This window comes from Aethalodelphis obliquidens, unplaced genomic scaffold (assembly GCF_003676395.1).
Source record: "Aethalodelphis obliquidens isolate GAN/ISIS:26980383/991018 unplaced genomic scaffold, ASM367639v1 scaffold3, whole genome shotgun sequence".
Taxonomy (NCBI): Eukaryota; Metazoa; Chordata; class Mammalia; order Artiodactyla; family Delphinidae; genus Aethalodelphis; species Aethalodelphis obliquidens.
In genome coordinates, this window is record NW_020837947.1 from 593,276 (window position 1) to 620,980 (window position 27,705).

At 46.8% G+C, this 27,705-nt stretch overlaps 1 protein-coding gene across 1 annotated transcript in view; it reads left to right on the forward strand.

Annotated features, from left to right (window-relative positions):
- The window catches only part of WDR27 (WD repeat domain 27), a 42,108-nt gene extending 15,776 nt beyond the window's left edge, over nucleotides 1-26,332 (forward strand). The window contains 4 exon segments of the mRNA XM_027081033.1: nucleotides 15,193-15,311; nucleotides 15,314-15,384; nucleotides 18,879-18,930; nucleotides 19,515-26,332. Coding sequence (XP_026936834.1) covers nucleotides 15,193-15,311; nucleotides 15,314-15,384; nucleotides 18,879-18,930; nucleotides 19,515-19,531 — 259 coding nt within the window. The 3' untranslated portion in view covers nucleotides 19,532-26,332.
- The last annotated feature ends 1,373 nt before the right edge of the window (nucleotides 26,333-27,705 follow it).

A 27,705-nucleotide genomic window follows, 5' to 3' on the forward strand; every position in this document is an offset into this window, starting at 1 on the left:
TAGATTGCTTTGGGTAGTAGAGTCATTTTCACAATGTTGATTCTTCCAATCCAAGAACATGGTATATCTCTCCATCTATTTATATCATCTTTAATTTCTTTCATCAGTGTCTTATAATTTTCTGCATACAGGTCTTTTGTCTCCTTAGGTAGGTTTATTCCTAGATATTTTATTCTTTTTTGTTGCAATGGTAAATGGGAGTGTTTTCTTGATTTCACTTTCAGATTTTTCATCATTAGTATATAGGAATGCCAGAGATTTCTGTGCATTAATTTTGTATCCTGCCACTTTACCAAATTCATTGATTAGCTCTAGTAGTTTTCTGGTAGCATCTTTAGGGTTCTCTATGTATAGGATCATGTCATCTGCAAACAGTGACAGCTTTACTTCTTCTTTTCCAATTTGGATTCCTTTTATTTCCTTTTCTTCTCTGATTGCTGTGGCTAAAACTTCCAAAACAATGTTGAATAATAGTGGTGAGAGTGGGCAACCTTGTCTTGTTCCTGATCTTAGTGGAAATGCTTTCAGTTTTTCACCATTGAGGATGATGTTTGCTGTGGGCTTGTCATATATGGCCTTTATTATGTTGAGGAAAGTTCCCTCTATGCCTACTTTCTGCAGGGTTTTTATCATAAATGGGTGTTGAATTTTGTCAAAAGCTTTCTCTGCATCTATTGAGATGATCATATGGTTTTTCTCCTTCAATTTGTTAATATGGTTTATCACATTGATAGATTTGCGTATATTGAAGAATCCTTGCATTCCTGGAATAAACCCCACTTGATCATGGTGTATGATCCTTTTAATGTGCTGTTGGATTCTGTTTGCTAGTATTTTGTTGAGGATTTTTGCATCTATGTTCATCAGTGATATTGGCCTGTAGTTTTCTTTCTTTGTGACATCCTTGTCTGGTTTTGGTATCAAGGTGATGGTGGCCTCGTAGAAGGAGTTAGGGAGTGGTCCTCCCTCTGCTATATTTTGGAAGAGTTTGAGAAGGATAGGTGTTAGCTCTTCTCTAAATGTTTGATAGAATTCGCCTGTGAAGCCATCTGGTCCTGGGCTTTTCTTTGTTGGAAGATTTTTAATCACAGTTTCAATTTCAGTGCTTGTGATTGGTCTGTTCATATTTTCTATTTCTTCCTGATTCAGTCTTGGCAGGTTGTGCATTTCTAAGAATTTGTCCATTTCTTCCAGATTGTCCATTTTATTGGCATAGAGGTGCTTGTAGTAATCTCTCATGATCTCTTTTATTTCTGCAGTGTCAGTTGTTACCTCTCCTTTTTCATTTCTAATTCTATTGATTTGAGTCTTCTCCCTTTTTTTCTTGATGAGTCTGGCTAGTGGTTTATCTATTTTGTTTATCTTCTCAAAGAACCAGCTTTTAGTTTTATTGATCTTTGCTATTGTTTCCTTCATTTCTTTTTCATTTATTTCTGATCTGATTTTTATGATTTCTTTCCTTCTGCTAGCTTTGGGGTTTTTTTGTTCTTCTTTCTCTAATTGCTTGAGGTGCAAGGTTAGGTTGTTTATTCGAGATGTTTCCTGCTTCTTAAGGTGGGCTTGTATTGCTATAAACTTCCCCCTTAGAACTGCTTTTGCTGCATCCCATAGGTTTTGGGTCGTTGTGTCTCCATTGTCATTTGTTTCTAGGTATTTTTTGATTTCCTCTTTGATTTCTTCAGTGATCTCTTCATTATTAAGTAGTGTATTGTTTAGCCTCCATGTGTTTGTATTTTTTACAGATCTTTTCCTGTAATTGATATCTAGTCTCATGGCGTTGTGGTCAGAAAAGATACTTGATACAATTTCAATTTTCTTAAATTTACCAAGGCTTGATTTGTGACCTAAGATATGATCTATCCTGGAGAATGTTCCATGAGCACTTGAGAAAAATGTGTATTCTGTTGTTTTTGGATGGAGTGTCCTATAAATATCAATTAAGTCCATCTTGTTTAATGTATCATTTAAAGCTTGTGTTTCCTTATTTATTTTCATTTTGGATGATCTGTCCATGGGTGAAAGTGGGGTGTTTAAGTCCCCTACTATGAATGTGTTACTGTCGATTTCCCCTTTTATGGCTGTTAGTATTTGCCTTATGTATTGAGGTGCTCCTATGTTGGGTGTATAAATATTTACAATTGTTATATCTTCTTCTTGGATCGATCCCTTGATCATTATGTAGTGTCCTTCTTTGTCTCTTTTAATAGTCCTTATTTTAAAGTCTATTTTGTCTGATATGAGAATTGCTACTCCAGCTTTCTTTTGGCTTCCATTTGCATGGAATATCTTTTTCCATCCCCTTACTTTCAGTCTGTATGTGTCTCTAGGTCTGAAGTGGGTCTCTTGTAGACAGCATATATAAGGGTCTTGTTTTTGTATCCATTCAGCTAATCTGTGTCTTTTGGTGGGAGCATTTAGTCCATTTACATTTAAGGTAATTATCGATATGTATGTTCCTATTCCCATTTTCTAAATTGTTTTGGGTTCGTTATTATAGGTCTTTTCCTTCTCTTGTGTTTCTTGCCTAGAGAAGATCCTTTAGCATTTGTTGTAAAGCTGGTTTGGTGGTGCTGAACTCTCTCAGCTTTTGCTTGTCTCTAAAGGTTTTAATTTCTCCATCAAATCTGAATGAGATCCTTGCTGGGTAGAGTAGTCTTGGCTGCATGTTTTTCTCCTTCATCACTTTCAGTATGTCCTGCCACTCCCTTCTGGCTTGTAGGGTTTCTGCTGAGAGATCAGCTGTTAACCTTATGGGGATTCCCTTATGTGTTATTTGTTGTTTTTCCCTTGCTGCTTTTAATATGCTTTCTTTGTATTTAATTTTTGACAGTTTGATTAATATGTGTCTTGGCGTATTTCTCCTTGTATTTATCTTGTATGGGACTCTCTGTGCTTCCTGGACTTGATTAACTATTTCCTTTCCCATATTAGGGAAGTTTTCAACTATAATCTCTTCAAATATTTTCTCAGTCCCTTTCTTTTTCTCTTCTTCTTCTGGAACCCCTATAATTCGAATGTTGGTGCGTTTAATGTTGTCCCAGAGGTCTCTGAGACTGTCCTCAGTTCTTTTCATTCTTTTTTCTTTATTCTGCTCTGCAGTAGTTATTTCCACTATTTTCTCTTCCAGGTCACTTATCCGTTCTTCTGCCTCAGTTATTCTGCTATTGATCCCATCTAGAGTACTTTTAATTTCATTTATTGTGTTGTTCATCGTTGCTTGTTTCATCTTTAGTTCTTCTAGGTCCTTGTTAACTGATTCTTGCATTTTGTCCAATCTATTGTCCATTCTATCTCCAAGATTTCGGATCAACCTTACTATCATTATTCTGAATTCTCTTTCAGGTAGACTGCCTATTTCCTCTTCATTTGTTAGGTCTGGTGCATTTTTATCTTGCTCCTTTATCTGCTGTGTGTTTTTCTGTCTTCTCATTTTGCTTATCTTACTGTGTTTGGGGTCTCCTTTTGCAGGCTGCAGGTTTGTAGTTCCTCCTGTTTTTGATGTCTGTCTCCAGTGGCTAAGGTTGGTTCAGTGGGTTGTGTAGGCTTCCTGGTGGAGGGGACTAGTGCCTGTGTTGTGGTGGATGAGGCTGGATCTTGTCTCTCTAGTGGGCAGGTTCACGTCTGGTGGTGTGTTTGGGGGTGTCTGTGGCCTTATTATGATTTTAGGCAGCCTCTCTGCTAATGGGTGGGGTTGTGTTCCTGTTTTGCTAGTTGTTTGGCATAGGTTTTCCAGCACTGTGGCTTGCTGGTCGTTGAGTGAAGCTGGGTGCTGGTGTTAAGATGGAGGTCTCTGGGAGATTTTCGCCGTTTGATATTATGTGGAGCTGGGAGGTCTCTTGTTGATCAGTGTCCTGAAGTTGGCTGTCCTACCTCAGAGGCAGAGCCCTGCCTCCTGGCTGGAGCACCAAAAGCTTTTCATCCACAGGCTCAGGATAAAAGGGAGAAAAAGTAGAGGGAATTAGTAGAAGTATGAGGAAAGAAAGAAGGAAAGGAGGGTAGGAAGGAAGGAAGAAAGAAGGAAAGAAGCAAAGAAGGAAAGAAGGCAAGAAGGAAAGAAAGGAGGGAGGGAGGGAGGGAGGAAGGAAGGAAGGAGGGAAAGAAGGAAAAAAGAAAGAAAGAAGATACAGTAAAAATAAAATAAAGTATAATAAAGTTATTGAATTAAAAAATTCTTATTTAGAAAAAAAAAAAAGGGACGGAAAGAACCTTAGGACAAATGTTGGAAGCAAAGCTATACAGACAAAATCTTACACAGAAGCATACACATACACCCTCACTAAAAGAGGTAAATGGGGAAAAATCCTAAATCTTGCTGTCAGAGACCACCTCCTCAATTTGGGATGATTCGTTGTCTAAAGGAGGGAAGGAAGGACGGAAAGAAAGAAAGAAAGAACGAAGGTAAAGTATAATAAGGTTATTAAAATTAATTATTAAGAAAAAAATTAAAAAAAAACATGGACGGATAGAACCCTAGGACAAATGGTGGAAGCAAGACTATACAGACAAGATCTCACACAGAAGCATACACATACACATTCACAAAAAGAGGAAAGGGGAAAAAATCATAGATCTTGCTCCTAAAGTCCACTTCCTTAATTTGGGATGATTGGTTGTCTATTCAGGTATTCCACAGATGCAGGGTACATCAAGTTGATTGTGGAGCTTTAATCCGCTGCTTCTGAGGCTGCTGGGAGAGATTTCCCTTTCTCTTCTTTGTTCTCACAGCTCCCAGGGCTAAGCTTTGGATTTGGCCCTGCCTCTGCGTGTAGATCGCTGGAGGGCGTCTGTCTTTTGCTCAGACAGGATGGGGTTAAAAGAGCCGCTGATTGGGGGCTCTGGCGCACTCAGGCCGGCGGGGACGGAGGGGCACAGAGTGCGGGGCGGGCCTGCGGTGGCAAAGGCCGGCGTGACTTTGCACCAGCCTGAGGCGCGCTGTGCGCTCTCCCGGGGAAGTTGTCCCTGGATCCCGGGAACCCGGCAGTGGCGGGCTGCACAGGCTCCGCGGAAGAGGGGTGTGGAGAGTGACCCGTGCTCACACACAGGCCCCTCGGTGGCGGCAGCAGCAGCCTTAACGTCTCCCGCCCGCCTCTGGGGTCCGCGCTTTCAGCCGCGGCTTGCGCCCGCCTCTGGATTCCGCGCTTTCAGCCGCGGCTCGCGCCCGTCTCTGGGGTTCGCGCTTTTAGCCGCGGCTCGCGCCCGTCTCTGGAGTTCCTTTAAGCAGCGTTCTTAAACCCCTCTCCTCACGCCCCAGGAAACAAAGAGGGAAGGAAAAGTCTCCTGCCTCTTCTGCAGGTGCAGGCTTTTCCCCGGACTCCCTCCCAGCTAGCTGTGGTGCACTAACCCCTTCAGGCTATGTTCAAGCCGCCAACCCCAGTCCTCTCCCTGCGCTCCGGCCTCAGCTCGCAGCCCTGCCCGCCCCGGCGGGTGAGCAGACAAGCCTCTCGGGCTGGTGAGTGCCGGTCGGCACCGATCCTCTGTGCGGGAATCTCCCCGCTTTGCCCTCCGCACCCTGGTGGCTGCGCTCTCCTTTGCAGCTTCGAAGCTCCCCCCTCCGCCTCCCGCAGTCTCCGCCCGCGAAGGGGCTTCCTAGAGTGTGGAAACTTTTCCTCCTTCACAGCTCCCTCCCACTGGTGCAGGTGCCGTCCCTATTCTTTTGTCTCTGTTTTTTCTTTTGCCCTACCCAGGTACATGGGGAGTTTCTTGCCTTTTGGGAGGTCTGAGGTCTTCTGCCAGCCTTCAGTAGGTGTTCTGTAGGAGTTGTTCCACGTGTAGATGTATTTCTGGTGTATCTGTGGGGAGGAAGGTGATCTCCGCGTCTTACTCTTCCGCCATCTTTCGCCTTCTCCGAGTTTTTATTTTTTTATACAGCAGGTTCTCATTAGTTATCCATTTTATACATATTAGTGTATACACGTCAATCCCAATCGCCCAATTCATCCCACCCCACCCCCACCACCACCACTTTCCCCCCTTGGTGTCCATACGTTTGTTCTTTACATCTGTGTCTCTATTTCTGCCTAGCAAACCAGTTCATCTGTACCATTTTTCTAGGTTCCACATATATGTGTTAATATACGATATTTGTTTATCTCTTTCTGCTTACTTCACTCTGTATGACAGTCTCTGGATCCATCCACGTCTCTACAAATGACCCAATTTTGTTCCTTTTTATGGCTGAGTAATATTCCATTGTATATATGTGCCATATCTTCTTTATCCATTCGTCTGTCGATGGACACTTAGGTTGCTTCCATGTCCTGGCTATTGTAAATAGAGCTGCAATAAACATTGGGGTGCATGTGTCTTTTTGAATTATGGTTTTCTCTGGGTATATGCCCAGTAGTGGGATTGCTGGATCATATGGTAATTCTATTTTTCGTCTTTCAAGGAACCTCCATACTGTTCTCCATAGTGGCTGTATCAATTTACATTCCCACCAGGAGTGCAAGAGGGTTCCCTTTTCTCCACACCCTCTCCAGCATTTGTTGTTTGTAGATTTTCTGATGATGCCCATTCTAACTGGTGTGAGGCGATACCTCATTGTAGTTTTGATTTGCATTTCTCTAATAATTAGTAATGTTGAGCAGCTTTTCATGTGCTTCTTGGCCATCTGTATGTCTTCTTTGGAGAAATGTCTATTTAGGTCTTCTGCCCACTTTTGGATTGGGTTGTTTGTTTCCTTAATATTGAGCTGCGTGAGCTGCTTATATAGTTTGGAGACTAACCCTTTGTCCGTTGATTCGTTTGCAGTATCTTCTCCCATTCTGAGGGTTGTCGTTTTGTCTCATTTGTAGTTTCCTATGCTTTGCAAAAGATTTTAAGTTTCATTAGGTCCCATTTGTTTATTATTGTTTTTATTTCCATTACTCTAGGAGGTGGATCAAAAAAGATCTTGCTATGATTTATGTCAAAGAGTGTTCTTCCTATGTTTTCCTCTCTGAGTTTTATAGTGTCCAGTCTTACATTTAGGTCTCTAATCCATTTTGAGTTTATTTTTGTGTATGATGTTAGGGAGTGTTCTAATTTCATTCTTTTACATGTAGCTGTCCAGTTTTCCCAGCACCACTTATTGAAGAGACTGTCTTTCTCCATTGTATACCCTTGCCTCCTTTGTCATAGATTAGTTGACCATAGGTGTGTGGGTTTACCTCTGGGCTTTCTATCCTGTTCCATTGATCTATATTTCTGTTTTTGTGCCAGCACCATATTGTTTTGATTACTGTAGCTTTGTAGCATAGTCTGAAGTCAGGGAGTCTCATTCCTCCAGCTCTGTTTTTTTCCTTCAAGACTGCTTTGGCTATTCGGGGTCTTTTGTGTTACCATACAAATTTAAAAATTTTTTGTTCTAGTTCTGTAAAAAATGCCACTGGTAATTTGATAGGGATTGCATTGAATCTGTAGATTGCTTTGGGTAGTATAGTCATTTTCACAATATTGATTCTTCCAATCCAAGAACATGGTATATCTCTCCATCTGTTGGTATCATCTTTAATTTCTTTCATCAGTGTCTTATAGGTTTCTGCCTGCAGGTCTTTTTTCTCCCTATGTAGGTTTATTCCTAGGTATTTTATTCTTTTTGTTGCAATGGTAAATGGGAGTGTTTCCTTAATTTCTCTTTCATATTTTTCATCATTAGTGTATAGGAATGCAAGAGATTTCTGTGCATTAATTTTGTATCCTGCAACTTTACCAGATTCATTGATTAGCTCTAGTAGTTTTTTGGTGGCATGTTTAGGATTCTCAGTATCATGCCATCTGCAAACAGCAACAGTTTTACTTCTTCCTTTCCAATTTGTATTCCTTTTCTTTCTTTTTCTTCTCTGATTGCCGTGGCCTGGACTTCCAAAGCTATGTTGAATAATAGTGGTGAGAGTGGTCATCCTTGTCTTGTTCCTGATCCTAGTGGAAATGCTTTCAGTTTTTCACCATTGAGAATGATGTTTGCTGTGAGTTTGTCATATATGGCCTTTATTATGTTGTGGTAGGTTCCCTCTATGCCCACTTTCTGGAGAGTTTTTATCATAAATGGGTGTTGAATTTTGTCATAAGCTTTTTCTGCATCTATTGAGATGATCATAAGGTTTTTATTATTCAGTTTGTTAATATGGTGTATCACATTGATTGATTTGCATATATATTGAAGAATCCTTGCATCCCTGAGATAAATCCCGCTTGATCATGGTGTATGATCCTTTTAATGTGTTGGTGGATTCTGTTTGCTAGTATTTTGTTGAGGAGTTTGGCATCTGTATTCATCAGTGATATTGGTCTGTAATTATCTTTTTTCGTAGTATCTTTGTCTGGTTTTGGTATCAGGGTGATGGTGGCCTCATAGAATGAGTTTGGGAGTGTTCCTTCCTCTGCAATTTTTTGGTAGAGTTTGAGAAGGATGAGTGTTAGCTCTTCTCTAAATGTTTGATAGAATTTACCTGTGAAGCCATCTGGTCCTGGACTTTTGTTTGTTGGAAGACTTTTTTTTTTTTTTTTTTTTGCAGTACGTGGGCCTCTCACTGTTATGGCCTCTCCTGTTGTGGAGCACAGGCTCCAGACGTGCAGGCTCAGTGGCCATGGCTCACGGGCCCAGCCGCTCTGCGGCATGTGGGATCTTCCCGGGCCAGGGCACGAACCTGCGTCCCCTGCATCGGCAGGCGGACTCTCAACCACTGCGCCACCAGGGAAGCCGTGTTGGAAGACTTTTAATCACAGTTTCAATTTCATTACTTGTGATTGGTCTGTTAATATTTTCTATTTCTTCCTGGTTCAGTCTTGGAAGGTTATACCTTTCTAAGAGTTTGTCCATTTCTTCCAGGTTGTCCATTTTATTGGCATTGAGTTGCTTGTAGTAGTCTCTTAGGATGCTTTGTATTCCTGTGGTGTCTGTTGTAACTTCTCCTTTTTCATTTCTAATTTTACTGATTTGAGCCCCCTCCCTCTTTTTCTTGATGAGTCTGGCTAATGGTCTATAAATTTTGTTTATCTTCTCAAAGAACCAGCTTTTGGTTTTATTGATCTTTGCTATTGTTTCTTTTTGTTTCTTTTTGATTTTTTTCTGCTCTGATCTTTATGATTTCTTTCCTTCTACTAACTTTGGGTTTTGTTTGTTCTTCTTTGTCTAGTTCCTTTAGGTGTAAGGTTAGATTGTTTATTTGAGATTTTTCTTGTTTCTTGAGGTAGGATTGTATTGCTCTAAACTTCCCTCTTAGAACTGCTTTTGCTGCATCCCATAGGTTTTGGGTCGTTGTGTCTCCATTGTCATTTGTCTCTAGGTATTTTTTGATTTCCTCTTTGATTTCTTCAGTGATCTCTTGGTTATTTAGTAACGTACTGTTTAGCCTCCATGTGTTTGTGGGTTTTTTCCCCTGTAATTGATTTCTAATCTCATAGCGTTGTGGTCAGAAAAGATGCTTGGTATGATTTCAGTTTTCTTAAATTTACTGAGGCTTGATTTGTGACCCAAGATGTGATCTATCCTGGAGAATGTTCCATGCGCACTTGAGAAGAAAGTGTAATCTGCTCTTTTTGGATGGAATGTCCTATAAATATCAATTAAATCTATTTGTTCTATTGTGTCATTTAAAGCTTGTGTTTCCTTATTAATTTTCTGTTTGGATGATCTGTCCATTGGTGTAAGTGAGGTGTTAAAGTCCCCCACTATTATTGTGTTACTGTCAGTTTCCTCTTTTATAGCTGTTAGCAGTTGCCTTATGTATTGAGTTGCTCCTATGTTGGGTGCATAAATATTTATAATTGTTATATCTTCTTGGATTTATCCCTTGATCATTATGTAGTGTCCTTCCTTGTCTCTTGGAACATTATTTTAAAGTCTGTTTTATCTGATATGAGTATTGCTACTCCAGATTTCTTTTGATTTCCATTTGCATGGAATATCTTCTTCCATCCCCTCACTTTCAATCTGTATGTGTCCCTAGGTCTGAAGTGGGTCTCTTGTAGACAGCATATATATGGGTCTTGTGTTTGTATCCATTCTGAGAGCCTGTGTCTTTTGGTTGGAGCGTTTAATCCATTCATGTTTACGGTAATTATTGATATATATGTTCCTATTGCCATTTTCTTAATTGTTATGGGTTTGTTTTTGTAGGTCCTTTCTTCTCTTGTGTTTCTTGCCTAGAGAAGTTCCTTTAACATTTGTTGTAGAGCTGGTTTGGTGGTGCTTAACTCTCTTAGCTTTTGCTTGTCGGTAAAGCTTTTGATTTCTCTGTCGAGTCTGAATGAGACCCTTGCCAGGTAGAGTAATCTTGGATGTAGGTTCTTCACTTTCATCACTTTAAGTATATCATGCCACTCCCTTCTGGCTTGCAGAGCTTCTGCTGAGAAATCAGCTGTTAACCTTATGGGAGTTCCCTTGTACATTATTTGTCATTTTTCCCTTGTTGCTTTCAATAATTTTTCTTTGTCTTTAATTTTTGTCAGTTTGATTACTATGTTTCTTGTCCTTGGATTTATCCTGCCTGGGACTCTCTGTGCTTCCTGGACTTGGGTGGCTATTTCCTTTCCCGTGTTAGGGAAGTTTTTGACTGTAATCTCTTCATATATTTTCTTGGTCCGTTTCTCTCTCTCTTCTCCTTCTGGGACCCCTATGGACCCCTATGATGCAAATTTTGTTGCATTTAATGTTGTCCCAGAGGTCTCTTAGGCTGTCTTCATTTCTTTTCATTCTTTTTTCTTTATTCTGTTCCCCGGCAGTGAATTCCACCATTCTGTCTTCCAGGTCACTTATCCGTTCATCTGCCTCAGTTATTCTGCTATTGATTCCTTCTAGCGTATTTTTCATTTCGGTTATTGTATTGTTCATCTTCGTTTGTTCTTTAATTCTTCTAGGTCTTTGTTAAACATTTCTTGCCTCTTCTCCATCTTTGCCTCCATTCTTTTTCTGAGGTCTTGGATCATCTTCACTATCATTATTCTGAATTCTTTTTCTGGAACGTTGCCTACCTCCAGTTCATTTAGTTGTTTTTCTGGGGTTTTATCTTGTTCCTTCAGCTGGTACATAGCCCTCTGCCTTTTCATCTTGTCTATCTTCCTATGAATGTGGTTTTAGTTCCACAGGCTGCAGGATTGTAGTTCTTCTTGCTTCTGCTGTCTGCCCTCTGGTGGATGAGGCTATCTAAGGGGCTTGTGCAAGTTTCCTGATGGGAGGGATTGGTGGTGGGTAGAGCTGGCTGTTGCTCTGGTGGGCGCAGCTCAGTAAAACTTTAATCCACTTGTCTGCTGATGGGTGGGGCTGGGTTCCCTCCCTATTGGTTGTTTGGCCTGAGGCGACCCAACACTGCTCCTGCCTGGCTCTTTGGTGGGGCTAATGGTGGACTCTGGGAGGGCTCACGCCAAGGAGTACTTCCCAGAATTTCTGCTGCCAGTGTCCTTGTTTCCGTGGTGAGACAGCCACCCCCCGCCTCTGCAGGAAACCCCCCAACACTAGCAGGTAGGTCTGGTTCAGCCTCCTATGGGATCACTGCTCCTTCCCTGGGTCCCGATGCGCACACTACTTTGTGTGTGCCCTCCAAGAGTGGAGTCTTTGTTTCCCCCAGTCCTGTCGAAGTCCTGCAATCAAATCCCACTAGCCTTCAAAGTCTGATTTTCTAGGAATTCCTCCTTCCGTTGCCGGACCCCCAGGTTGGGAAGCCTGACGTGGGGCTCAGAACCTTCACTCCAGTGGGTGGACTCCTGTGGTATAATTGTTCTTCAGTGTCTGTCACCCACCCAGCAGTTATGGGATTTGATTTTATTGTGATTGTGCCCCCGCTACCGTCTCATTGTGGCTTCTCCTTTGTCTTTGGATGTGGGGTATCTTTTTTGGTGAGTTCCAGTGTCTTCCTGTCGATGATTGTTCAGCAGTTAGTTGTGATTCCGGTGCTCTCGCAAGAGGGAGTGAGCGCACATCCTTCTACTCCACCATCTTGAGCCCTTCGTTGTTTTTTATTTTTTAATTGTGTTTGGTAACCTGCAATCCATCTGAAATTCAGTTGTTTTTGCTATTATTTCCCAAGTGTTTGTCTAGTCCCTGAAAATTAAAATGGTCTGTTTCTTACACTCAGGGTGATATTCCTTCATACTGTATCCCAGCTCAGCTGTCTGTCCAGAGTTCTGTCCTGGGCTCTGCTCAGCCTTTTGGTTAGAATTAGTTGGGATGGGCTGCAACTCAGTGCAAAGGAAAACCACATCTGTGTCCTGGGAGAGACCAGCCCAAACCGTGCATTTGGTCCTGAGGGTTGGCAAATCCTCTTGGGGCTCAAGTCAGAATAAATAGGGTGAGTAGGTTTGGAGGTGGCAGCTCCGAGCATGGTCACCTGCCGCCGTGGGCATAGATGCCAAGCCCTGAGGTGGCCCTGAGTGGCAGACCAGACCCACGCTCCTCCCCTCAGTGTGTTTCCTTCTCTGCTGAGGCAACGCTTTCTGGGACCAGATGGGCTGTGAGGTTACATTAAAGCACCTGGTGGAGGTGCTACCCACCACGAGTCAGAAAGTGTAGGTGTGGCGATTCCACTGACTAGTCTTAACACTTTCTAATTTTTCTGATTTTGTTCTCTGGAAAATGGGAAAAAATATAACCATTTTAAAGGGTTATTGTAAGAATTAAGTGGTATAATGTATTATTGATAAACACAAATCTACATGTTAATATCTATGAAAATACTATTTGCAAATCATGGTGATAAACTCTATAGGAATTACAGAAGAGATTAAGACAGTTGAAATAAGACAAATACAATACAGTTTATCACAGTTTGATGGGTGGATTCTTAAAAATTTTGAAACAATTGTGACTTTTGATGTATTATTTCATGTGTCTCTTGAAATGTTTATGCTTTCAAAACACAGCGGAAGGAGGCACAGTAACTTCCTCTCATCCACTGGGGACACGTACACCCATCACTTCCACGTGCCAGCAGTGCTAGGCACTGGGTACTTTACAATTATAAAACTTGTTAAATCGCGACCCCTGCACCTGCAGGCTGGGAGGTGATTACAGCCCCACCCATCGACCCAGGAGGTGTATGCTGGGGGGTCACCCTCCATGAAGTGGCCTGGGGAGTCTAGATCTGTACATTCCTCGTCGTGCGGGGCGTGCTGCGTGGGAGCCCCAGCCTGAGGCCCCTCGGCCGGTCCCCTCTGGCGGTGAACTTCCCACCGCTGAGGTCCTGCGCTCCCGCTGTCTCAGATTGTGTGCTGTTTCTTTTCACAGTTGGAATGAAATCAGATAGTCCATTATTTAGGGCTCTCTGGTTGGAAATAACAGAATAGCCTAGATGAAGGGAAACCCCACCGAATTCAAGACAGAAGGAGTAGAACCAAATGCTGGGACCCAGTGGCCCAGACCCAGTCCTGCTGTTCTCTACACAGCGCGTTCTCCGCTCCACACCCCATGGCAGCATCCCCCTTCCCTCGGCTTCCGCGTTCTTTGCTTCTGTGCTAATGGGATTCTGGCCCCCGAAAGAGAGAATCACTGCAATTTTAGCAGGTAATCCACCAGGTGTCTGCAGCAGATTATACCTTTAGGATTGGCATGACCCTTCACTCGCTGGGTGTTTGAGGGACAAATCTGAAATTCCCCACGAAGAAAGAAAGGGCTGGGCATGGATTGGATATGAGGGCAAAAAAAGGAAGGAATTAATATTCACTCAAGCTTTATGCCTGGAAACTTGGAAACTAGGAAAACGGTTGTGCGGTTAAGAGAAATGTGGGGACAGGAAAGGTCTGCAAGGGAAGGAGAGGGTGGAAACTGAGGTGTTGGCTGACCTTCCGTTGTCCTTGCAGAGCTACTGACCAGGTTCTCTGGGCCAGACCCCAGGCCTGGACTTGGCTTTAGCCCCGTCGTCCCCACCCAGCCCCTCTCAACTCTGACCCCCGGCGCTGCGGCCAGATTGACGTGTGTGTTTCCGGACGGGCAGCCCTGATTGTCTCAGTTCTTAGCTCCCCAGGGTCCCCTGAGCATAAGGATGAGCCCTGCTCTGCGGTCTGTTGAGCAGCGACCATCCCAGGATCTCCCCTCGGGAGCATCAGCTGCCCCCACTTCTTAGCCCCACCCCATCTCTGCTGGTAACTGTCCAGAGTCTTCTTCTGTGTTACTACCACTTCCCCCATGAGGCCTGTCCAGGCCGAGTCCACACAGCCAGCATGGTGACCACGTGGCTGGGTTCTCTGAATCTAAACAACCAGCTTGGTGGCCGGATGGCGAGGCGCTTTGCTCACGACTTTGTAGCTGAGGCTTCAGGTGTGTCTGGTGCCCGTGAGGTGGTGCGGAATCAGGGGTGACCCAGGGCTACTGCCGCATGTGTATAACCTGGTAGCCGTTACGGAGTTACTGACTATGAAGTGGGACAGGTCTGAGACTGTTTTCATTTCTGTCTGTGTGTCACTGATTGATGCTTTATAAGACACAGCCAGTGAACCAGTGGTTGTATAAGCCGAGATAACCAACTTTGACGACCTAGAATGTTGTGAACTAGTTGAACGAGTCCCAGATGCATAACGGGTATGGATTTGTTTTGTAGTTCACCACTGACTTTGTTCATCAGTGTAGAACATAACTTTGCATCTTGTTTTTTTTTTTTTCTTTTGCGGTACGCGGGCCTCTCACTGTTGTGGCCTCTCCCGTTGCGGAGCACAGGCTCCAGACGCGCAGGCTCAGCGGCCATGGCCCACGGGCCCAGCAGCTCCGCGGCACGTGGGATCTTCCCCGACCGGGGCCCGAACCCGTGTCCCCTGCATCGGCAGGCGGACTCTCAACCACTGCGCCACCAGGGAAGCCCATAACTTTGCATCTTAATCGTTGCTGACAGTCTTCGATTTTGGTCGTGGCTCTCTGAAAGCACTTCTTGGTGCCGGTGCTGGAGCATCGTCTGGTCCTCGCGAGGCCTCTGTGAGGGTGGCTGGCGTTCCCTCCGTTCCCATTGGGGGAGCAGGCGCTCCGCGTGGAAGCAAGGTCTGCTCAGTGGGAGCCGTGGCGCTGGAACCGAGGTCTGCTTAACTTGAAAGCCTGTGGGAGCAGTGAGCAGTCATGACAGGGAACTTCCGGGATGTCAGTGATTTTCTTTTTCTTGGGGGTGGGGAGGGAAGACGAGTCACCAGGTGTGACGTGTGTGTGATCATACCGGTAATTATGAGTAAACAACAGACTGTCCTCTGCATGAAATACCATACCCATAGTCCGCTTATATGTACTTTGTGTTTCAGGTTGAAGATGGAAGAACCACAAGAGATTTTCTCCATAAATGATGGCCACGCAGGTGATATAGTCGTGGAAAAATACCTGGTGGATTCCAAGAAGTCCGCATCCCACGTTCAGTGGGCAGTGGGCAGTCCTGTGCTTTCCCCTTAGATAGAAACGAACTTTGTGTATGGGACACCAAGGAACCTCCTCACCAGGTATTTAAAAAGTTATACGTGTTTTTTGTTAAGTCACAGAAATTTGCCGTCAAGCTCTGTTCCTCTGAGGCTGTTTGGCCGAGTCTGCCCTTTGTGGATTCAGTTACCAGCTACGGGAGAAAAATGCTAACAGAACAAAGCATATTAAGTTTTGACTTAGGAAATAAACTGGAATCACTTTATTTAAAAATAACGTCTCTTGAAGTTAGAATCGGGTCTTTTAAAAATATATTCTAAGCCTCTGTTTAACCTTTTGAACATATGAAATGAAGTTATAATGACTGTTTAAATGTCCTTATTTAGTAGTTTTGACACCTGGATCAGTTCTGGTTTGGTTTCAAGGTCTAAACGACTTGTGGGTGTTTTCCATCATTTCTTATTTCTCTTGTTTTTTGACCGAATGGTCTTGTCTCCTTGAGGACCTTTCTGCTCAGATGGGCACAGTGTCCCTTCTGTCTGCTTGCCACGGGCCAAAGCAGGTCACTGGCCAGGTGTGGAGCCGCGGCGGATGCAGGGAAGAGGGAGGACGGGATGCACAACTCACCTGGAGTCTGTGCGCGTGGCCTTCTGCAAGACATGCCGTCATCCTCGGATGCAGTGTCTTCCCCACAGACAGTGCCCGTGTTCCACGTGTTTCCAGAAGAACTTTTCAATGTTTTTAATGCTCTCAAAGAGCCAAAATCAAACCAAAGCTCACGTCATTCTGCACGTAATCCTGGAATAGAGGGTTACGCTCTCAGCGTCTCCCATGAGGTCATCTCGGACATTACACTAATGACCCAACTCCCTCCAGGGCGCCTTCCACGAGGGACCGTCCTCGGCACCCTCCTGGGAAACGTGCTGTGTTTAAGGCCTAGTCCCACCGATCATGTCACTGCGGTGTGTGCTGGAAACAAAGTATTCACACTGGACGTTGAGCTAAGACCCGACACCGCGTGAAGTTCCCCGGCACGACGCCCACGCTCCCAGTGCTGGGCCTCACCTGCCTCTTCTCAGCAGGGTTTGTAACTGGGCCTGTTTTTGTAAAGATGTGAGGGGCAACGAATGAAAACATTTCTTTATCTTGCGATTGGAAAGCACTGGACCCAGATACTGCTGTTCTATGTAAATTAGGAAACCTTTCCAGGAAGTCTGGACACCAGGGCTCACTGAGCACACGTGTGGTAAACTGTGTTTCTCTGATCGGCTCCTACTCGAGCGGTCTCTTCAAGGCCTGGAAAGTGCTTTTATCTCTTCTAGCAAAATTTGCTGTTCATCAAGAATTGGCCTCTTCTGCCTTAATTCTCAGTTGGGCTGAGTTTAAGTAGGTGTGCCACCTCTTGCGGGTTCTGTGCTTTGGTTGCTCTACGCGCTGGCCGGACGCCAGGCCTGGAGAGCAGGCGGCTTCTTCCTCAGAACTCACCTTCTGCCCGAGACGCAGCTTGGAGACAGATCTTCCAGGGCCTGGTGTCGTGTCTTGTCTTCCGTTTGCCAGGTGAATGCAGTCAGCAAAGCTAGTTGCCTGCAAGGCATTTTCTTGCCATTTCCACTGTCAAAACCTAGCGTAGGAGGGACGTTAGCGCACCAAACCTTCACTGATGGTTAAGCCATGGCGCCTCAGGTGTGCCAGGCAGTTTGCAGTGCAGAGTGGATGTTTCTGTCTTCAAACAATTTTGGGCCAGATTGTGAAGTTGAGGGTCGCACATAACAAAAGGTCAGATGGTGGAGGTGACCTAGGATCAGGGCAGGGCTGTGAGCTTGTTCAGCGACACGTTGGCATTTGAGCTGTAAATGTTTAAAACGTTTTGTGCAGACACCTTTTGATGGTCACCCCCCATACCTAACAAACACCATATTCATGTCAGGGGAAGGTAAACCAGGATGAGCAGGAGGACACTTAGCACGTACAGTGTTTGAAGGAAGACAGATGCTCCCGAAAGAGAAAGTGATAAGCCTGGCATGGAGTGCGGACGCCTCTGCAGGGCCGGCCTGGCGGCGGGTGCGGCGGGGCAGTGTGTGCGGGGTGTGGGCCGTGGGGAGGTGGGGCGCCCCAGATGCTGCTTCAGGGCGTGACGGGGGTGTCGGCCTTGGTCAGTCTCATTTCTTCAGTCGCTGCTCCCGGGGCCAGGACCGCGGCGCTTCCCTCTCGGCTCAGCCCCTGAACTTTAGCTTCCAGCGTTATGCACAGGAAGTTCCAAATTCGGACCAGGGGATTATGTAAAGTAGAATTAATTCTAATAGAAACTATTTTCTGTGAAGTTCATAGAACTTCTTAATAAAAATAATAATTACCAGAACACTCGGTGCCTGGTCTTCCCTCACCAATTCCCCCAGGGCCGGTCTACCCTAGCCGAGCTGCAGGGTCCCCAGGGCCCAGTGACCGCGGCCGCGTTTTGCACTTGGCAGGCACGTGTCATCATCGCGGTGTCCGAGGACAGAAGCTTCGAGGTACGGGACGGGCGTTAGACTGTGGTGGTGTGTGAACGATTTGTGTTGTGCTTTTGGTTCGTGGTCACTGCCACACGCGTAACGTCCGAGGGGTGACTGTCCTGGACTCAGCCCGATGTCTTGGCTGCTTGCTGGGCGGCTCTGGGGGCCGGGGCTCGTGGCACGTTCTGGTGGCCTGGCATTCCAGGTGGGCCGAGTCAGTGACGGGACCCTCCTTCTCCCGGAATCCAGGGCCCTGGAGAGCTAGCACCTTAATTTACCTCCACAGTATATCCTAGGGGCCCAGCAGCAGGGCCACTTTCCAATATCAGAAGATTCATTCAGAGCTAAATTAGGCTTAAGAAGGAAATAACGCAAAACGCAAGCTCAGTTCCCATCCACCTCCGAGTCAGTGCACTGTGAGTATTTTCTAACTGACAAAGTGAGGATGTCCTATGTTGTGGCTGAAGGAAAGTTGGGGGTGATTAACAGGCATCTGCAGAGAGAGCGAGAGAGGAGAGAGATTGTAAAAATGCTTCTGTTGTCACCTTGAAATTTCGCACTTGCAAGAGCTCTGGAGCAGACTGCTGGGGCCAGAACCCCAGCTCGCCACTTACCAACTGCTGCTGACAGATTAACCGAGCTCGCCTGACCTCCCTTATCTGGAAAATGGAAATGATGGCCTCCGTCTCCTCAAGGGGTGTGAGAATTAGAGCGGATGTTTGGAAAACAGGAGGGTGCGCCTGTCGCTTAGTAACTGGTCCTTTGTCGTCAGGATACAGGTGACAGTGACCTTGTCCCCTCTTCTCGGCAGTGTTGATGAAGTGCTGGAAACGTCTCCAACCTTCTCTTGTATGGGTCTTCCAAAACTATAGGTTGTTATTTCTGGAAATGTTTATTTCCTGTGTGTATGATGCTGATATCTTTAATTGTATTTCTGTAGTTTTATTATTTATATGCTTATTATTTTGTCCTTTAGATAACCATTCACATAAATTAATTTGTAATTTGGTAGAAGTATTAGTTCAAACTATAGCAATAATGGCAAAATTTTGACCTCTTCTAAAGAAACGTGTGTCTGTCCAAAGGTTTGGGACCATCGCATGGGATCATTAACATACAGCTCATCAGTGTTAACAGGTAACTTAAAACTTTTACCTGTTTTCTGTCCGTGGGCTATGTGTAACCTAATACATACATGTTAACCTGTAAGCCGGAGCTGTGACAGTCAAGGGGGTTTGAATCCATTTATCAGTCTCAGGGATAGAGCATACTTCTTGGAATTATGTTGGAATTATTTTCCTGAAATTAACTGTGGGGACTTTATTTGACTGTTAAGAAAACAATTATAAACTTGATTTTGATGTCATCTATAAAGTTTATTTAGGACGTGCAGTGTTTTCAATATTCATGTATCCTAACTCTCCTTCTAAATCCTTGACACTCTGGATTCACAGTAAGTTTTAAATGAAATGACATCCTAGGCAACGATTTAAAAAAGAGACATTCATTTAATTGCTGTTTTCACCACTAATTCCGTAGTCTTATTGTTTCTTACTTAAGAATCGTTGTTGCTGCGTGTTTAATGTTGTTTGGTGCTATTCGCACTCTGGGAGTTCGTGACTCATGGAGGGGCTGGGATGACCCCCCAGGCTTCCCCCGGGCCGTTCCGACCGCTGTCTTCGCACACTCATGCACTTTCCGAAATTTGTGTTCACTTACAGTTTCTACTTCCTGGTGAAGAACTTACTTTGGAATAGTTCACATGTGACTAAAAGAAATACCATCAGTAAAAGTGCTGGCTCCCAGTTTAAACTCTGTCAGACACCTTTAAAGCTAAGAACGCACGTGCCCCCTCCAATAGCCTCTCCCCTCCTGAGCCTCCTTGTGGACCGGCGAAGGCTGTAGCTGGTCACCGGCTGTGTGGATGGCCAGGTGAGGACCACAGGCTAACTCCAGTCTTCAGACGTTGTTATGACTAAGTGAACACGTGCACGAAGGTCTCTGTTTCCCTGTTGCTTTGTATCCTTTGCTGAGGCCGTACCTCCAGCGCCTGGTGGGGTTTTCATACCCGCGGGGCCTCGCCTGCAGAGAGGCTCGGTCCTCTGTAAAATCTCGTACAACCACTAGTGTCAGATTTATATATTTTGAGAAATTTGAAGATATTTGATATTTTTAAAAACTTAGTTTTGTTGACTTAAAAAATTATGCACAACGTGAGAGCTGTGAGTTAAGTTTTATTTGGGGCAAAATGAGGACTGCGGCCCGGGACGTGGCATTTCAGGTAACTCTGAGAACTGCTCCGACCAGGCGAGGGGCTGGGAGGCTGAGGGCCAGGGTATGTAGGAGTTTGGCAGCAAAGGGCAGCTAGTCGGAACATCAAAGGATTATCGTTAAATAAAGAAATCCAGGCATCTCAAGGAATTCGGCGCTTTTCTATGTATGGGAAGACGCAAGAGTCTGGCCTCAGTGAAGTCATTCCTTTGACGTGCACCTCAGCTACCTGGGGCCAGTATTTTTGGGCTGAGTTGCCTCAGGGCTCGCCGCGGGGAGTGGCTGCAGCCTGATGGCTGCTAGACGGCAGCTTTCTTTTCAGCCCTGAGCTTCCTCGGCTCAAGTTGCAGGCAGGGCTGCAATCTTTGGTGACTGTGACATCCTTTGTTTATTGATATGGCAGGAAATACTCCATTTATAAATATTCCATTTACCAGATTTTAGGTGAGCAATTGAGGTTTACTTCACAAAGCATGGATACTGTTCTCTTTTAAAAACAGTGGCTGTTGATGTAACTTGGGAAGGACCTCGCGTGAGGAGGTAACCCAGGTCTTCCTCCTGTGCGTCTCCTTGGCTTTCACATCGCACTCTTCTGATGCTTCTGTCCCCAGACGGGGGGAGGGGGTCCCCCAGGAAGCCGGTCAGCATGACACCAGCGGGGGTCCCACAGTTAACCCAGTTCTGACACTGTCTACCTGGAGGTGGTTAAGGGCTCAGTCCCACGAGACTGCCCCTCACTTCAGATGCCAGTCGCAGGTAGCGGGTCCCCAGGTCACCCACAACTTCGCCTGACTCGGCTGCAAATCAGAGGTTCCCACGGCCCCTTCCTCTGCTTGATTAATACAGGCGAGCAGCCAGAGGAAGAGCTACCAGGGCAAGGTTTGGGGGCGTCCTCAGCACAGGAGCTTCTGTTCGCATGGACGTGGGGGGCATCGCACCCCAGGGAGGATGTTGTCACCCACCTGGATCTCCCTGAACCTGCACTTCTGGGGTTTTCATGGAGGCTCATTGCTTAGGCAGGATTGATTCGATCCTTGGCGGTGGGTGATAGAAGTCCGTCTCCAGCCCCTGCACCCCTCCCCCGAGGTCAGCGGTGGTTCCCCTGGCAACCAGTCTCCATCCTTAGGTGACCTGAGGGCTTTCCAGAAGTCACCTCATTAACATAACAAGTGACACCGTGGTCACTCTCATCAGGAGATTCCAAGGGTTTTAGGAGCTCCGTGTGGGCTGTGTCCACCGTGCTGTGTTTGGAGAGACCAGGCGTGCGGTGCTGGGGACGGGAGCACACCGTGCTTGGTCCAGTGTTTTGCAGAAGACGAGTGACCGCTGGGTTGTGTCTGCACCTCAAGTCGGCACTGCCCCCCGATGTGCCGTTAGGAGGACGCCCCCGGGTGGGGGCATGAGGGAGGGAAGGATTGGAGGCCAGAGGAGAGCAGCCAGGGCACTGCCTCTCACCCTGTCAGCTCCCTGCTCACTCTTCTCCTTGGCTTCCTGCTTTGCATCCGACCACCTGGTGAGAGTCCTGTGTCTACACGTGGTCTTGCGTGTCTAGATGTGTTTTGCTTTTCCAGCTTCGGACCTTCGGTTTGGTGGAAGGACACCATTATCACTGTGTGACACACGTTGACCTGAGGAAAGAGAGAGTTTCCGCACCAGTGGGGTGGAGTCCAAGCCATGCACCTGGCCAGGTGATGCCCTGCAGACCCGCCCACGGGGCTCAGGCCCACAGTGACCCCCTCCCTAGCAGGGGGTGGAGGGAGAGGGAGGAGAAGCCAGGGTCCCGGACGAGGCAGGTCCTGTGGGAGCGGCGGGGTGGGGCGGGTGGAGACCTGTCTTAGTGGACAGCGGGCTGCGGCTCTCCAGCCCATTGGCAGTGTCACAGCGGGGGCTGCCCAGGGGTCCGCGGCTTTTCCACTGAGCCCGCTCGTCACCCCTCCCTCCCCACGCCTGTCCCCGTCGCCAGGTGCCGAGTGTCTGCCGCTCTGCCCCCGGAGGAGCTGGGGAAGCTACTGCTTTTTACCGTTTAATCCCGCAATGGAGTCTCTTTCCTAGGCACCTGCGTCCTTCATTTTCTTGTTACAGCAGGTGTGTCTCTGCTCTGCTCGCCTTCAGACTTATCGTGGTTGGTGTTCTTTCAGTTTGTGGTATATGTGTGTATATATATAGGTAAATGGCTGTAAGCGGTTTCTTTTTAAAGCAGGTCAGAAATTGCCTTTATCCGTTAGATCTACTTTTTCCTAATGTGTTTGCCTTGGCTTTCATTATTTCTTGTGTAAATACTCATTTATTATGAAGTAATAAGCCCACTTTAGGAATTCACAGTTATCTCTAAGTAGACCATTTCCTCCTCACCCCCTTTCTGTGGATCTATCCTTGAGACTCCATCTCTCTCCCACAGGCCTCATGATATAGGGTCTAATGTTTATTTCTAACCTTGTGCTTTATAATGTATAAGCCTAAGGATTTTTCTTGTTTCGTGATCTGAGCTTTCCAGCAACATGTATTTCCTACAACATCCCACTGGGTCAGCTGTTAGCCTTGACCTTGACTAATCATTTTAACGTCACCTCTCAGATTGTCAGTAATTCTGTCCCTAGAAGACAGTCAGCCTCCCTCCACAAAGGCACCGGACACAGGAGAAGAGATTGAAGTGACACTTCCTGTCCTGAGCCTGGCGCCCTGTGACTGTGGTTTGTAAGTACCATGGACTCCGCCACGGCCGTATGGAGAAAGCCTCCTTCCTAAATTAGGTTCATTGTTTTTCTAGAATGATTAAAATAAACCGAATTATCTTTGTCTGACATAACCGTAAGTGTAAGTGTTCTTAGGACTGCATATTTTATGTCTTAAGGTTGATAATCTCGGCCAGTTATTTTAAAGTCTATTTTATTAAAAAAGCGAGATTAATTTTCTTCACCCAAATCTAGGCAGATCTTGACTTCTGCAGTAGGGCAAAGGGTGATGTCGTGACCTCATTCCCCTTGGCTCCACACAGAGTTTGGAGAGCTCTGGAGATGACTAAAGAGCAGCCTCTGGCCCTGCTGGTGTGGGAGACCTGAGGAGGCTGCTGGTGCGGCTGCAGCCCTTCTGTGCTTGCGCAGCAGACAGTCGTGTCTCTGCACAGGTGCCCCTGCCTGGTCCGGAACAGCGCCCGGCCCGAACTTGAGCTGACTAGTGAGTCTGAGGCCTTGGGTCCCCACCGTCCCTCAGGGAGCAGTGATCCCACTTCTGCTCAGACTCGCTTGGTCTCCCTGGGGCTGGTGTTGGAGGCTGAGGACCCGAGAACAGCCTGGGCAGTGGCTGAGGCTGCTGTTTGGCTTCATGCCAAGGCGCATGTGGGACAGAGGTGTCTGTGGAGGCCGTTCTGAGTCCAGGTCTGATGAAACCAGAGGCGGCTGATCAATCAGATTACAGCCTGCGTCTAGTTTGTAAACGGAAAAACAAAGAAGAAATGGCAGATCTGTGTGTGCCTTGATGTGCACGCTGCTGTCGGTCAGTCTCCAGCCTGTCAGCACCGCCCGGCAGGGTCTTCTGTGCAGCCGTCACGCAGGCATGGAGCCCGCCTGCGGGGAAGCCCACCTGTGTGGGGTCTCGCGGGGGCCGATGTGCTGACCTCCTGTGACGTCAGGGGGGAGAAAAACCTCCGTCCAGAGTTGAGTTGGGCCCAGCTTGTGGCCCTTTGAGCTCCCTGTCTTCCCTAGACAGTGGGTGTCTAGGAAACCCAGACCCTGGGATGTGCTGAGAGGTTATAAGTGATCGGACTGGCCCCTGGGACACAGGCAGAGGGACCCTCAGGTCGCCAAGGTTGTGCATCATCTGTTCCTCTCACGTGGGTCCAGCGCAATTCTCGGTGCCCTGGAGCTGGGAAGATCAGGACACTTTTTTCTCTTTTTCTTTTAAAATTAGTCTTTCTTCTGAGAATGCCAGCTGCTTGCAGACTGGAAGCTCAGCGGGTTTATTCATATTTAAGTTGGCAGACTTTGAACTGGAGGCCATTTTACGTTGCAAGGGTAAGACCTACGTTCAAAGGATCTTTGGTGTGAACTTTGTGTAACTTTAAAAGTTTGCTTTGCCTGCCACGTGTGGAGGTCAGAGGTGAGGAGGACAAGATGTGCTGGTCCCCAGCGCCAGCTGCTCTCACCAGGCTGGCGGGTTACCGCCACGCCGCCCTGGCCTCTCCTGGCGTCCCCAGTCCCGCTGGCAGCCCGGCGCCCTCCCTCTTTGTCCTGGGGCTCGGCCAGGCCGCGTCAGGGACCCTGAAGTCGGCTCTGCCCGTGTTCTTGCCGCAGTCTTGGTGTGGTGCCTGGTCACCCTCACACCTGTCAGGCTGAGCGACGTCTCCTCGCCCCTCCTGGTGTCCGCTGAGCTGCGGGGATGACCGACTCCTGCCCGCCCCCCCCGGCCCCCCGTGGGCCCTACAGCCGAGGCCACTTCTGAGCCGACTGCCTGCGCCCTGCGCCCTGAGGGATCCCTGCCGGCCTGGGGTGGGGCCCAGGCCACACCTCACCTCCTCGTGGGACGTCACCCCTCCCTTGTCATCTGTCCGCTCATGTGACAGTCCCTGAACTCTCCAAGCCTCCACTGGCCTCAGTGCCCACGCCTGCCCCCCATCCCGCTGGTCTATCCTTTAAGACCCAACTGGATGTCCCCTAGACCCGGCTCTGTGTTCTCACAGGGACGCTGCGCTTCCCAGCACTTTCACAGCCGTGTTGTGTGTTTAGTCCGCGGGCTTGGGCCGGGTCAGCTCTCCGTGGGCCGGGCCTTGAGCTGCGGGCCCCAGTGGCAGGGCCTGTCTGCTCCCTCCTAATGTCCTGGTGTCCTGATGTCGAGCCCCCGGCCCCAGCCTGTGTGCAGCAGGCACTCAGGGAGACCGCAGGGAGCACCCCTGCCATATTGCCTGTTTGTTCCTCCTTGCTGGAAATTAAGATTTCAGGAGCCTCCGCATTCACGTTGCTGGCTCGTGTGCTGTGATGAGCAAAACCAGTGGTCGTGAGGTGAGTCGTAGGCCATTCACTATGCGTAGAGTTTGCACAGTGCGCCTGTCTGTACTGTGCTTTATCCTTCTTTTCTCCCAACGGCGCTGTAGTGGCTGCTTACTGAGACTGTGGGTGTGAGAGTTCAGGGGATCACACGGGGCTCTGCAAGCCGTGTGACCATCAGCACAGCTAAAGCTGTGTCCACAGTTCGAGTTCATCATTAATTCTCTCACGACCGGTCCGTGCAGGCCTTCTGCTTGCTCACAACCATGTTCGAAAATCAGATGGCCCTGGTGGAGGTCGACCCCACCACCCCGGTGAGGTCTCAGCAGCGCCCTGGTGTGGAAAGGGATCTGTCAGTGCCGCCCCGGTACAGTCTTTCAGGAAGGTTGTGTACGTGTGGGTTTATCACTCGGGAGAATTTAGATTCCTTTTTATCTTAAGAAATAGAAGTAAAGTTTAGTAAACTCCCAGCTATACCAGCAATAAAGAAATTATTGCTCACACCATGGCTCCTATCTTGTTTAAAACTAAATGGCTTGTGGTTTATTTTCATGTGAAACATTATTTTATTTCAGGATAGAAGGTAGACTTTACAACAGGACTTTTATTAAAAATAGGAATTCATTTTTTTAGCAGGATAAGAATAAGCTTGACGGTTTTCCTCACTTCCAAATGCTGCACATCTGTATCTGCATGAATTAATCGTCCAAAACTGCCTTTAAGTTGCACGTCTCCTTGAAATAACTCCGTCATATAAGTTTGCTCTCATAGACCAGTTTTGTGTTTTTATTTTAGCTCCTGTGTCTTATTGACTCCTCCGCTGTATTTTGGACTCGTTAAGGGAAAAAGTACTAAGCCGGCTACTCACAAACAATCTGGTTAGCGTAATGTAGTCTGAAATACAAAATGCAGAGGGGTTCCTTGTCTGAGTTACCTTTGTTTAGCTTCGCTCTGTCGTTTTGTGAATTTACGTTCGTCGAAGTGCAAATTCAGTGTTTTCTTCTTCCTTCACTCCCTCCTTTCTGTGCCTCTCGCGTGTTTTCACACGGTGTTTGTGGTGGGGAATGTGCTGACCTTTCTTCTCCTGAGTTGGGTATAATTCATAGGAATTCAAAACGTGAAAAATACTGGTGGTGGTTCCTTAGTGGCCAGCACAGAGTAGACTTATTGTGAGAAAAGTTTGTTCTTGTTTCCCTTTGCTGAAGAGTTTCACATTTTATTTATTTTATTTTATTTTTATTATTATTTTTTTTGCGGTACGTGGGCCTCTCACTGTTGTGGCCTCTCCTGTTGCGGAGCACAGGCTCCGGACGCGCAGGCTCAGCGGCCACGGCTCACAGGCCCAGCCGCTCCACGGCATGTGGGGTCTTCCCAGACCGGGGCAAGAACCCGTGTCCCCTGCATCAGCAGGCTGACTCTCAACCACTGCGTCACCAGAGAAGCCCAAAGAGTTTCACATTTTAAAGCGAATCTCAGACATGATGCTACTTCTGCGTCCTGCATGTGCATTTCTTTTAATTTTTAAAATTTATTTATGTTTGGCTGTGTTGGGTCTTTGATGCTGCGCACGGGCTTTCTCTAGTAGTGGCAAGCGGGGGCTACTCTTCGTTGCAGTGCATGGGCTTCTCATTGCGGTGGCTTCTCTTGTTTGGGAGCACGGGCTCTAGATGCGCAAGCTCAGTAGTTGTGGTGCATGGGCTTAGTTGCTCCGCTGCACGTGGGATCTTCCTGGACTGGGGCTCGAACCTGTGTCCCCTGCATTGGCAGGCGGATTCTTAACCACTCACCACCAGGGAAGTTCCTGCATGTACATTTCTAAAGCACACTGCCGTTTCCTTACCCAGCTTCGGTGCCAGCATATCCGCACCAGCAGGGATTCTTTGGTGTCGTGTATTAGCCAGGCTTTTCACCTTTGAGTATGATATTAGCTGTGGGTTTACCGTAAGTGGCCTTTGTTATGTTGAGATATGCTCCCTCTATACTAACTTTGATGAGTGGATATTGAATTTTGTTAAATGCTTTTCCTGCATCTATTGAGATGATCATGTGATTTTTAGCCTTCCTTTTGTTAATGTGGTGCATCACATTGATTGATTTGTGAATAGTGAACCATCTTTGCATCCCTGTAATAAATCCCACTTGATCATAGTGTATGATCCTTTTTATACATTGTTAAATTCAACTTGCATATATATAATTCTTTTTTTTTTTTTTTTGTGGTACGCGGGCCTCCCACTGTTGTGGCCCCTCCCGCTGTGGAGCATAGCCTCCGGACGCACAGGCCCAGCGGCCATGGCCCACGGGCCCAGCCACTCCGCGGCACATGGGATCCTCCCAGACAGGGGCACGAACCCGCGTCCCCTGCATCGGCAGGCGGACTCCCAACCACTGCGCCACCAGGGAAGCCCTCAACTTGCATGTATTTTGTTTGAGGATTTTTGCATCTGTATTCATCTGTATTCATCAGTGATACTGTATCGTTTGTAGTATCTTTGTCTGGCTTGGGGATCAGGGTAATGGTGGCATTGTGGATGAATCTGGGAATGTTTCATCTCTTCAAGTTTTTGGAATAGTTTGAGAAGGATGGGTATTAGCTATTTATATGTTTGGTGGAATTCCCCCTTGAAGCTGTTCAGTCCTGGACTTTTGTTTGCTGGGAGTT